Source organism: Manacus vitellinus, unplaced genomic scaffold, assembly GCF_001715985.3.
Source record: "Manacus vitellinus isolate BGI_N305 unplaced genomic scaffold, ASM171598v3 scaffold_25_pilon, whole genome shotgun sequence".
NCBI classification, from domain to species: domain Eukaryota; kingdom Metazoa; phylum Chordata; class Aves; order Passeriformes; family Pipridae; genus Manacus; species Manacus vitellinus.
The window spans coordinates 8,368,846-8,381,717 of NW_021939882.1; the positions used below are offsets into that span (position 1 = coordinate 8,368,846).

General features: G+C 44.1%; 1 protein-coding gene across 1 annotated transcript in view; it reads left to right on the top strand.

Annotated features, from left to right (window-relative positions):
• Nucleotides 1-12,024, top strand: part of WWC1 (WW and C2 domain containing 1) — a 35,422-nt gene extending 23,398 nt beyond the window's left edge. The window contains exons 12-23 of the mRNA XM_018073579.2: nucleotides 182-290; nucleotides 2,060-2,140; nucleotides 3,063-3,149; nucleotides 3,851-4,043; nucleotides 4,811-4,963; nucleotides 5,523-5,623; nucleotides 6,356-6,503; nucleotides 7,164-7,328; nucleotides 8,742-8,834; nucleotides 9,688-9,918; nucleotides 10,673-10,794; nucleotides 11,289-12,024. Of these exons, the coding sequence (XP_017929068.1) occupies nucleotides 182-290; nucleotides 2,060-2,140; nucleotides 3,063-3,149; nucleotides 3,851-4,043; nucleotides 4,811-4,963; nucleotides 5,523-5,623; nucleotides 6,356-6,503; nucleotides 7,164-7,328; nucleotides 8,742-8,834; nucleotides 9,688-9,918; nucleotides 10,673-10,794; nucleotides 11,289-11,355 (1,550 nt within the window). The 3' untranslated portion in view covers nucleotides 11,356-12,024. The remainder of the gene's footprint in view (nucleotides 1-181; nucleotides 291-2,059; nucleotides 2,141-3,062; nucleotides 3,150-3,850; nucleotides 4,044-4,810; nucleotides 4,964-5,522; nucleotides 5,624-6,355; nucleotides 6,504-7,163; nucleotides 7,329-8,741; nucleotides 8,835-9,687; nucleotides 9,919-10,672; nucleotides 10,795-11,288) is intronic.
• Nucleotides 12,025-12,872: the final 848 nt, after the last annotated feature.

Consider the following 12,872-nt stretch of genomic DNA (forward strand, 5'->3'; position numbering starts at 1 on the left):
GCTCAGCCCACCCCACCCGTGCCCTCTCTTGTCTTCAGAAATGTGCCTGTTGCTTAACAGTACTTGGGTGGGGGGAAAAAATGCAATTCAAGGGGAGGAGAAGAAAAAAAGCTGCTGCTTATTCAGAGAGTTCATTTTCATTAACACCCACTTTTGGTTTTCCCCTGTGCTTTTCTGACAGGTATAAATACAGCTGGAGGGACAGCACTGAAGGTGGCGTGTGTGTCAGCGGCAGTGTCTGATGAATCTGTTGCTGGAGATAGCGGGGTGTACGAGGCGTCTGTACAAAGGTAGACATCAGATCTCTCTCTAGGATGAAGCCAATGACTCAGCTTTGCACACAGAGTCAGCTGGAATACTGCTGGTTGTGACCTATTTTGTAATTCGGCAGCTGAAGTTCTCAATCTCGGATTCTGAAAAATCCATGAGCAGGTTGAATTTGATTATCAAAATGGCCCGTGCTTCCCATAATAGCAGAAAGCAAGCTCACAGAGAGCTGTTTGAACAGCTGGTCTGTTTGTGGAAGTGCTGGTAAGCTGTGACTGCTGCCTTGGTGGGGGTAGCAGAGCCATCTGGCAGGTGTAAAGTTCCCCTCCTCTCAGTCAGCCACTCTGCTGTCAGTGACAGCCCTCAGTCAGTGGGAGGGGATTTGGGATGTCTAAGGAAAACAGCAGAGGCACCTTGGAGTGCCTCATGGATGTGTACATGCTGTGATGCAGTTCCCAAGTTCTTGGAACCAGTATGTGACTCCTGCAGGACTTGTCCCCCTGAGGACAAAACTTGTCACTGGAGCTGGGAGTCACTGCTCTTGCTGGGTTTGTGGACCTCCCATACTGCTTGCTCAAGCTGTCTGGGGAGCTTTGAAAAAAGTTCACTGGAAGGCACTGATCTTGTTGGTACCTGGTTTAGCTGCTCTAACATGGGTTTTCCTCCTGTTTTTATTAGCACTGAGGGTCATTAGTTGCAAGACACAACTGTAGAAGCAAAAAATTGCTCATCTCATATTCCCCCCATTCATTCATTTTTTTCATTAATTCTCTAGATAAATGAGTAATTTTTATGTTTACAGCACAATTCACTTTGACAAGGAAGTGCAGTGCTTCTGTAAATTAGAGCTTATGGTTCTCAACCTAGGCAGTCAGACAGTTGGGTGTCTCAGAGCCCCTGTGTCCCCTCGAGGGGACAGGCAGCTCTGTGGAGAGGGGAGGAGGGATGACATGTGGCAATTACAGAAGGCATCCCATGCACACTCACATGTCTGATGTTATTTAGTGTTGTTTGGGTTATCAGTTTACCAACCTTCATGGTGACTTCAGTGCCATTTTGATGCCTGTTCTAGATGGTCAGGGTGGGATGTGCTTTCCATGTGTCCTTTGTAGCTGAAAAGCAAGGAAATCCAAGAGAATGCTAGGAAGTAATATGGAAAATAATTAGAAGAGAAGAATGCTAATCCTGTTTTCATGTGCTACAGTGTAGCCTCTTGAGTCAATTAGACAATGAATGTAGTTTTGGGGACTTTCAGTGCATAAAACTTTGGAGGAGGAATACATGGGGAGGAAAATGATGCAGAATAGCTGTTTCCAGCAAGACCAGTCAGTGTACTCTGTCACTTTTAATGTGCTTAAGACAGTTTGATTTCTTAAAGAAACAAAGGAATTACTTAAATCTAATAAAACTTGAGAATTTTTGCTGTCATGATTCAGGACAGGATTGCAGTTGTTAAGTCTTATTTCTCTTGCTGGGCAGTCAGCCGTTTTTACTAAAATCAGTCAAGGGAACCCTTTAAAAATCCCCCACTGCCTTATTTTTGCAGTCTTTGTGTGGCTTTTTTTTTGGCAGTGAAGAGGGAAGACATATGACTTTCTGCTGATAAGCACTGTAACACATACCTCTAAGGCTGATTGCACTTACTTCTTAAATGAGCTTTCTTTTAGCTGCTAGTTGTACAAAATCCATATCCCTAACCCCTGAATGGCAGGGAAAAGATCTTGTATCACCTAAATGCAAACACTTCAATAAGAGGCAAATCAAGTCCTTAATTGTCTTTGATTCCTTTCAGACCATGTGTGTCAGAAGTGATGGTGTTTGACAGTGATGACACAGAAGCAGTTGGGACAGCTAAAGTGCAAATTGCAATGAGGTAAGCGTGGCAGGTTTTTATTGGATTTCCCTTCCAATGGAAAAGAATGATAGCTGGGATTTGAAAGATGGTGCTTTCTGTGCTGTTTTCTTACCCTGTTTATCCTGTCCTATTTGCATTAACTAACTAATGCCCTCTTGGTAGTGTAATTGAGAAATACACTCAGCTCCAGGAGGTTCTTAGGACCAGTTACCCTCTTTTGTGTCACTGGAAATCAGCTGGTGTTAGTGTGTTATGAGGGTGCAAAGCAGCAATGGGAGCACTGAGTGCTGGGCTGGAGAAAGCCTTTTGCTGGCTTGCAGTGTCCTTAAGTGTCCAGTTTGTGGGGGGAAGACTGCTGAGAGTAAATGGCAGTCACAATCACTGACCACACCTGAATCCCAGTAGTGGGTAAGGCATAGGAGGGCAGGCACAGAGGCACCCTCCTTAAAAGACTTAGCAGAATTTATGTGGGATTTGAGGAAAATTACGTAACACAAAACTCATTTGTCGTGGCCAGCCACAGTAAAACAATGATTACCCATAATACCTTCACTGTTGTACTTGCAAGTATTTTTACTTGTAACTTTCCTCTATTACAGTCACTGTATAAGGCCTTTCAAAAAATTTTAGTTACAGCACAGCAATTTAACCAGACCTCAGGAAAAGCAATGTATGTTAAGTCAAATCTGTAGTCCATTGTATCTGAATTAAATTCTGGGTGTTCTGGGCTGTTCTGTATTCTGATGCTCTGGTAGCAAAACTTCATGTCATATGCAACTGGTTTTGTTTTAAATTATAGGCAGTCATGGTCCCATTATAGTGTTGTCTTGTTTTTAAATTTTTTATGTCATTTGTGTTAATGAAACAAGTGGAACGCTCATTCATGGAGAGCAAGGCAGACTCTCTAACAGTAATGCTTTTTTGTGTCTTTCCAATTCAGATATGATGACAAAAATAAGCAATTTGCAATACTGGTCATCCAGCTGAGTAATGTTCCAGCACTGCTGTTACAACAAGATCAAAAAGTGTAAGTGGGTGATATAAACACACTTGATATATTTGTATTGGATTCCAGTGGGAATAAAACTGACACTGGCTTATGGTTTTTCACACTCTTAAATATTTACCCTTTCTGAAATGTTTGTGTACTTTGTTATGCGTAGCAACACTTATCAACAAATAGAGCTGTAAAATGAAATAAAGTGCAGTTTTTTCCTCCAAAGGTCTGTATTTGCTAGGAAAAGACTTGCCTGGAATTAGCACTAGCTGGTGAGGTTTAATTGTAGCAACTGCATCGAGTGGAGGGGGGGTGTTAATTCTGCTGCAGAACTCTTCCTTGGACACCTGCACAGGTGCAGGTGTGGGAAAATGCAGCTTCTACCAGACTCATTCTGGACACAAGATTTTTAAATTCAGCTGTGTGCTGACAAAAATTTGATTCACTTTTGCTGTTTCTACCTACAGAAGGGTGTGACAAGTTGCACAGGTGTAAAAAACCACGTAAAACAATGTTTTTACCACAATGTCTGATGACAAGATTCAGGAGGACGAGGTCTGTGGCAACTCCTGCCACTTCCCCTCTCCGACGCTGTGACAAGACCTTTTTTCTCAGTTGACTGATCCTCCAGGGAATAGGATAGGACAGGGATGTCCATGATGACTCTGCCTGACAGCTGTGTGGAGCTGCCCAGCTGTAGGGCAGCCCTGAGTGCCGTGCTGTTTCCACAGGACCATCCGTGTGGCTGTCCTGCCCTGCTCGGAGAGCACGAGCTGCCTGTTCCGCACCAGACCGGTGGAAGCTTCAGACAATCTTGTGTACAATGAAGTATTTTGGGTTTCCATCTCTTACCCGGCTTTGCGCCAGAAGACTTTAAGAGTCGATGTTTGCACTGTAGATAAGTCTCACCTTGAGGAATGTTTGGTTAGTATTCAGCTCTGTCCTAATAACTTTGTGATTGTTCCGTCTTTTTAATTAGACAGAATGTTGCACCCCAAAGTATGGCAATTTCTTATTACATAAGTGTTCTTGATAATCCTTGGCTGTATGGTCTGTCCCACATAGAATTCTTTGCAGTAACAATTTGGATCATGAAAAAAAATTATTAGATAAATGACTTTGTCAGACCACTAGATATTTCTTCTCTCATGACTTGATGTCAAACTCTAACTATTGTTCTTCCTTTTGGAAGCTTTTATTGTAGTGTAACTGAGAACCAATTACTTTGGTTTTTGAATGTATCAGGTTATGTACTAAATGTAATGCAGTAAAAAATGACAAGGCAGATGAAGAGGAATGGAACCTACAAAGCTAAAACATCTGGGGCTGGGCAGTGACTTTTGTCAGCCTTGCAAATTTCTTGAAAGGGTTTCTTCCTCTCCTGTTGCTTTCTCTTTTTGTTTGAAGCTCTGGCTGTAATTTATCCCGGCTGCAGTAGCCCTGTTCATACTTGTGGATTCTTGTACACTGCTGTAGTGAAACACTTGTTACTTGGAAGCCCTAGACAATGCTAAAACTAAACATAAATAAACCATTACTAGTGATGTTGAAATGGGATAAACAGGCAATTTTTCTTTTTGTCAAACTTGCCGAAGTCAAGAAGTCCTGGATTTTCACTCTCACTTCTTCTGACTGGTGAGGTAGTTGTTCATTTTAGTATTACACTAAAACTGTGTTTTTTCTCTCAATAGGGTGGAGCACAAATCAGCCTTGCTGAAATATGCAGATCCGGAGAGAAATCAACCCGGTGGTATAACCTCCTTAGTTATAAATATCAGCAGAAGCAACACAGGAAAAACAAACAAGGAAACAGTCACTCTGAAGTACCCTGCACTGAAAAAACAGTAAGAACAACTGCTTTAATCAAACAAGTCTCTTCTAAACAGTACTAACAAGAGGGACTGTTAGAGTAGAGGAGAAGGGAAGGCTGGTGTGTTTATATTTACAACTTGAACATGTTTAGTGCAGCAAAATAATAAACATGTCGATTACAGATATGCCCTTGTCCTGGGCTAAATACTTACTGAACCCTGCTCCTCACGCAGCTGAGGGATGTGGTGCCTGATCTGGTGTAAGTGCTGTGTGAGCTCTTGCCTGTCTGCCCACCAGGCAGTTCACTTTGCTGCAATGAACTTGCTGGACGAGTCGAGATCCACTTACCTTTGCCCACGCATGGCATGGAACAGGCCCAGCCTGGAGCTGCTCACGTGCACGTGCTGGGGGAGGTGGGCCAGGAGTGCTCACACAGGCTGGGCTCACCCTGGGTGTGCAATGGGCTGCTGGAACAATGCAGGGCTCCCTCCTGCCCCTGGAGGAGAGCAGGGGCTGTTCTGACCTGAAAGGCTGGGCACTGTGCAGTTTGTGAGAGTCATTTCTTCACAAGAAGCCTCTTGCTCTCCTCAGGACTCTGTCTCAGCACTCTTAGAGCAGACAGCTGTTGAACTGGAAGCTGTGGAGAAGAAGCTGGAGGAAAGCAGAAGCACTTTAACTAGTGGAGAGAGCTGGTAGGTAGCATCCCACCATCTTAGTGTTGTGAGGTGATCAGAGCATTTGGATATCCATGTGCAGAGGAAGAGCAGATGATTCTGAGCTGTGGGAGGCTTCTTCTGTTTCTGTTTTGGTGAAAAATCCTATTTATTCTGTTCTGGAGGCTGTGCATGGAAAATGAGAACAAAGCTGATAAATGTTGAAAATAGTCAACGGCACTATGCTAATTTTGTTATTTGTTCAATGTTCTATGGATGTCCTGAAAACTTCACTGTATAGTGCAAGGCTTTGCTTGAATATTAATTTGGCTGTTGTTTAAATAGTTCAGATTCAGATTTCATTAATGAAGCCCAATATTTGAAATAAAAAGTAAGCCTGGCCAATGGGGTTGATGGAGAAGCCTGCTGTGATTTCAAATGAGCTAAAAAGGATGTCAAAACATTGCTTCAGTTTTGTCCAGCCACACTTTTTAACTGAGATTAGTGGCATCCTGAGAGCTCCCCTCAAGATGCACTCACCTTAAGCCCAGACCACATGGCTGAACCCTCAGCTTGCTTCTTTTGAAGCCAGATCAGGATGAAGTTTTTGGCTGTAATGTTGCCTTCTGATGCAGTTTCACTCCAGTTTGTGTAATCCCCTGGCTGCCTTGGGGATGTGTTTGTGTCCAGCAGCTTGCAGGAGGTAACTCCTGCTGCAGCACCACTACTGGCCACAACAGGCCAGTTCAATAACAAAGCTGTTCCTAACAGGCAAGATGAAGAGGTTCCTGATCCAGAAGAACAGGATGAGATCAGTGAAAATGAAGCAGAGGAGGAGGAAGAATTCTGTGCTGGAAAATCTCTGTGGGAAACAGAAGAAAGTCTGAACTCCCAGCTGCACGTGGAAATAGCAGAGAAGGTACAGTCAAAGGCCTTTTGAACAGAAAGATGAGTAAACCTATTTCTCAGCTGACAGGGTTGCTGTTGAAGTGAGCAATTATTTCAAAGTTCATCATTGATGATTAAATGTTCTATCTACCCAAAATCTTTGTAAATGACTCTATGTGACCATTTTGTCTCACAGGTAGTGTAGGGTTGTTTCATGCCTTTATTTTTTGCTGCTCACGAAAACTGTTTTCATTAATGTGACAGTGGTTTGACCTTGTTTAGTTCTGAATGGAGTTGTAGTCAAAGGTATGCTGTACACGTGCTCTACACATTGATTTGGATCTCTGCTGCAGATGCACAACAAGATAATGGTCTTTAGAATCATACCTCTGTTCTCTGTGAGATTGCCAGGTCACAAGGATGTCCTGGATCCACAGGCAAAGCTTGTTGGAATCAATTGTGTTGTACAGCAATCAATGGATGTGGAGCCCTTAGGGAGCAATACAGTCCATGTAGCAGCCAGAGTTCCAGGAGTGAAGTGTCAGGACACCCTGCATGGAAAGGGCCAAAAGAATCTCTGGGTTTGAATGCAACAGCTGTGGGACTGAGAGTGTGGCTGTCAGACAGCCCTGGGTGCATGTCATGGGGACAATGGCAAGGTGGCACTTACACTGCAGGCTCTGTCTTCCAGGTGGATAAAGAGACCAACACAGAGAGCCCTGCACAGTCCTCCACTGTGGTTCGTCCGAAAGACAAAAGAGCAGCAAACCCACCCCAAACTCAGTTTGTCAGAGGCAGCACCATCATCCGCTCCAAAACCTTCTCCCCAGGACCACAGAGTCAGTACGTGTGTCGGGTAAGGAAAGGGCAACCCCGAGGGTGTAAATGCTGTGATGGGTGATATCAGGGTTCACTTAGTCTGAATTTTTCACAGAAACATGACAGTGCTTTCTTGTCTCCCCCTCTGGCTTCAGAATTTGCTCTGTCCTCACCTCTCAGAGAGTATCTTTCCCTGGAACTAGCAGCATTAAGCACAAATTTATAAGATATATATGTGCACATGTGTTTGTGGTACATGCAGCATGTTGAGATGCCCAAACTGACCTAGAAGGGCTGCTGTAAAATAGTGATGGATAGGCTGCATATCAAACCCTTTCCTGCTGCTTTAAGACTGTTCTGTGCTAATTTGAACTGATTGAGCTGTGTCCACCTGACTTTACATGAGGTGAATGTGAAACCTTAATAGAAATGGAAAGGTATTACCTGATAATGTCAGCAAAAAAACTGTAGAAGCCTGAAAGTCTCCAGTGTGCTTTGTCTCAAGGTAACTGAACAGATCATGTTTTGGGTTACATGTCACTTCCTCTGCTTTGAAATGTTTGTTCACAATTATTTCCTGAATTGAGGGTCAGAATAAACTATAAATAATGCCTCTTTTTAGTAGAATTGGCAAACAAGCAAGCACTGTTTTTTAATCATGCACAACCTGTCCCAAATGGGCGTGTTCTGAACACAGCTGAGCCAGATTTGCTGTGCAGGTTCTCTCTGCTTCAGAAGCAGGTGCTTCCAGAGGAACAAACCTCACTTACTTTGCAGCACAGCTACTGTGTCCCAGCACATGCAGATCCCACACACCTGCTCCCCTCCTCCCCCAGCTTGGAGAAGGAATGTGAGAAGGGAATTAAACCCCACTTAGCTGAGCACTTTGTAAGGGTCTAGAGACAATCACAAAAGAAGGCAGGCTGTGTATGTGTAACATGACAACTCTTCAGCTGACAAACCCAGGGGGGAGCTTTCAGGTAAACCTGCCTCTTCCACCACTAGCTTAAAATACATGTCATTAGAGAAAAGAGAATTCTCTGATAGAGAAGTCCCATGTTTTACAGATGCTAGAAAAGATTATTATTATTATTGTTGTTGTTGTTGTTGTTGTTATTATTACTTAGAGCTTATTTTTCTAGGCTGTTTTGCCCAGGCTAGTTACTTTCACAGCAGAAGAGCAGTAGTGGGGTAGAGTCCCATATCATACCTTCTCTTAGACTGTGCAGAAATAGAGACACAGTTCCCAAAAAGGGACAGAGTTCAAGGCTTGTGGCAGGATCTGTCTGTGCACTCAGACTGGGGTGTCTCCTGTAGCCTTTCACAAAACTTCATAGCTTTCACAAAACTTACAGCCACTTAGAGAACCCTCTGGTCTCACTGATAACGTGTGTATGCACTGCTTGTATTTCTTGCATGAAAAATATGTGGTTTTCACATTCCTTTTCAGCTGAATCGCAGTGATAGTGACAGTTCAACTCTATCCAAAAAGCCCCCCTTCGTTCGAAATGCGATGGAGAGACGAAGTGTCAGAGTGAAACGGGTAAGAACATCACCACTTTTTTTTTTTCCTCTGGCACAGACACTTGGCAAAAACCAGAAAAGGGTTTTAAAGGAAAAATTTGCAAACATAAATCAATTGCCACATGCTTTCATTCACAACCTTTTCTTTGTGTGTGAGAAGTCTCTCAAGGCTCTCAAGGATTCTTTGATATAACAGAACATGACAGCAATGTTTAAGTTGGAATTAATTTAGAACAATGAATTTAGGAAGATGGTTCCTGGTATCTTCCATCTTGTCAGAGCACAAGGAGTAGCACAAACAGTTTTGCTGTGTTTATGGTTTTGAGATTCTTAAGTATTTACAATAAACGTGAGGAGCTGGGGAAGAGGGTGAGGAGAATGATGTCTCAGATGCTCAGGTGACCCTGTTGTAGTGACCCCGTGGCACACAATTAATCCCTATGCCCATTGTGGTGGCAGTCACTAAAATTCCCCCAGGATACTGATACTGAGCTCCTAAGGAGATGGTTTTCTTGGGACAGCTTGTGCTTGAAACCAGCAGAAGGCAACACGTCACTGGAAAAAACAATCACAGGTTTTTCTGCAGCATTGTGGATTCATCTGAAGATGAGACATTAAACTTAGGAGCAAGGTGTGCAAGCAGGGTTTGTTTTGTTTGGAGAAGCTTCCAAGGAATAACTTTAGTGGAAACACAGAAATCAAAACACTTATCTCTAAGATTTTGAGTTTGTGTTTTCTGTCTTGAGATGGGCTGGAAAGCAGGATCAGTAGAGATGGTTGGAAAAATGGGTCTTGTGATATATTTGGCACTTCCTGGGGGGAGTGGTTGGGACAGTTCTCCTCCCTGTGTTCATACACCCCTTCTTTTCCAGCCTTCAGTCAAGTCCTTCGGTACAGAGCGTCTGATCCGCACCTCCCTAGACCTGGAGCTGGACCTGCAAGCCTCAAAAACCTGGCACGACCAGCTGGTTCAGGAGATCTCAGTGCTGAGGGAGCTGAAGGAACAGCTGGAACAAGCTCAAAGTCAGGGTGAGAAAGAGTTGCCACAGTGGGTGAAGGACGATGAGAGGTTTCGGCTGCTGCTGAGGCTGGTGGAGAAACGAGTGAGTAACACCTGCCTTTGGGCTTCATTCAGCTAGTTGGGGAAAATGGGATTTTGGAATAGGGGACTTTGGACCATCACTAAAGGAAGCCTCAGCACTAGTCACTCTTGTCTTCCACGTACGGCTCCATCAGACTGTTAGCCCTGAACCCTGGCATTTACCAGCACAGAGATTCCCTGCCCTAGCACAGGTGCCCATAGGAGGAGTCACAAAAGCCATCTGTTCTGCCAGGGCAGCCTCCCAGCCTGCAGTAGGTGCAGCGTGTGGTGGTTGGCACTTACCTCACTCTACATCACACCCTCCCTCATGTACAGGGCTCCTTCCCAGCTTCTGGGCTTGGCTGGGCACCTCTGCTGACACCAGGCAGAGACTGAGGTGTGATGGCACCAGGGGTAGGAGGGAGTTGGTGCAAGATGCTTTTGGGCACAGCAGGAACGTGGGGTGCCATGTTCTTATGTGAACTGATCTTTTGGCTTAAAAGGTGTATCAAGAAGACACCAAGAGAGTGCTGATAGCACCCGTAATTCTTACCAAAGGCTGGATAGAATACCTTAGAAAAAGCTCTCTCCATTACATTGGTTGGTTGACAAGCTTCAGTTTAGCTCCTGTGGCTCATGCTTTCCAGAGTCAACAGTTTTCAAACCCCTCAGACCTCCAGCTGAAATACTTCTGTACTTGGAGATTAGTTAGGATAACATAATTCCTCTTGGAAACAAAACCGTTTACGTGTTGTTTATTTTTATTGTTTGTTTAGGTGCAAAAAACAGAACACAAGTGTGAGCTAAAGGCTGATAAAATGATGAGAGCTGCTGCCAAGGATGTCCACAGGCTGCGAGGGCAGAGTCGGAAGGAGCCTCTGGAAGTACAGTCATTCAGGTAATTACAGGTAAAGGGGAGGAAAAATGGACTGCTGCCATGATTTTTCTGTGGATAACAAAGATGCTGATGAGGAAGTCTGATCTTTGCAGAAGTAGTTAAATGTTAATAAGAACTTCTGTATTTTTATATCAAAGTATAAGGTCTGAGAGTCAGGGAAACTCGTTGCAGCACTGCACATGATCAAAGCAGCTAGGAGTACTCCATATCATTCCCCACCTGGCAGCAGGTTCTTTGACACAGAAGCAGCCCTTTGCTTCCCTAACAGATCTAGAAGGGAAAAAACCCTGAGCCTTTCTGAAATGGCTTTTGGTAAGGTCAGTGTTGTGAGTTTAACTGCAGCCTCATGCCTGATAAGTAAATTAAGAGGTGTAGGTTAAGGGAGGATGTACCGCTGCTCCTTGTGGGAACAGCTGGTGGGATAAACTCTCATGTGGATGATGGACATTCCTGGCAAGACTCCTGTTGCATTAACAACTGATCTTTTTTTTTAGAGAGAAAATGGCATTTTTCACACGGCCAAGGATAAACATCCCCACACTCTCTGCAGACGACGTGTGATCACCATAAAGTATTTGCTTTCCGGACAATTCTACAAATGCAGTTTGGGTTTTGAAGTTATTTATGTGGTATTATGAAGGTACCAAGGCATTTGTATATTAGAGCTTTTGTCAGTATGTGGATGTTTTGAAGATTTTTAGGTTAAAGTTATATCATCACAGAAACCAGCATTAAAGTGACAAGATTGTATAGTTTGTATATTTAGGAATGTATTTTTGGGAAATAGAATTTTAAATAAGAACAAATGCAGCGTAAGGTGCTGTTATTCTTAAATAATGCTGTTTAGACTTTTTGTACAGCTCTACCTTTTAGAGGTTTTACTGCAATAAAAAGAATTTGAAGGAACCTCACCCCTACCTTCTATGATGTTCTGCATCGGACTCTCAGTGATGTCTTTTGTACCCCGTGGGGAATGCAGGGAGCCAGTTTTGGACTCCCAAGTGCTGTGAACGAATTCTCTGTGAGCTGTGAAGCATTTGTGTTTCCTGCCAGGTCATAAAAGTAGGTGTGAAGTTCAGAATACTTGCACTTTTAACATTTGTACTGCAGCTCATGTCTGTAATGGGTCTGTTAAGGTAACGTGGGGAGCCCATTGACTGTTGTGGGTGGAGGGCTGCAGGTTTAAAGTCCATTTTAGGTTTTTCCAATAAAGTGACCTTTCTGGACAAACCTGCCTTCTTGCTTTTTGTCTTGTGTGAATCTTCTCATCCCTTGGCACCTAAGTTGAGGTTTTTTTCTGTCACTGTCTGGAAGCATATAACTTTTCATGTGTCTTCCTCTGTATGTCCTTGAGACATTTTTGAGAGGTAGCTGGTGGATACACCTTGGAGGAATTTGCTCCTGGGATTTTTCCTTTTGTTCTAAACACAGGTTTTACTAAAGGTGTTAGAGATGTAACTCACTGCTCCCTGGTTGGTTACAGAACATCACTTTGCACATAGTTGGGTAAGAGCCACTGGATGTTTTGTCAACCCCAGTCCCAGCCCCTTTGTGCCAAACTTCTTGCTGTGCTCGTGGCTCTCACAGGGAATGTTCGCCAGCACCATCCCCTGAAGACTTTGTTGTTGTGTAACATGAAATGGTGTAACTGACATATTTCATAGAATCACAGAGTATGCTGAGCTGGAAGGGACCCACAAGGATCATCAGTCCAACCCCTGGCCCTGCCCAGGACACCCCGACAATCCCACCCTGTCCCCGAGAGCGTTGTCCAAACACTCCTGGAGCTCTGGCAGCCTTGGAGCTGTGCCCACTGCCCTGGGGAGCCTGGTCAGTGCCTGTTTCTTCTGGGGGAAGAACCTTTTCCTGAGATCCAACCTAAACCTCTCCTGACACAGCTCCAGCCATTCCCTCGAGTCCTGTCACCTGTTTTTCCTCCCCACCTGTCCATTCCCTGTGCCCATTTTGTACCCACACCCTGGGGACGGGACGTTTCACCTGTGAAACTGCTGGTTGGTGACACTGAATGAGGGATTGGGGGTGCCCTTCCCTTCTCTCTTCTTCTTTCCCTTCCCTTC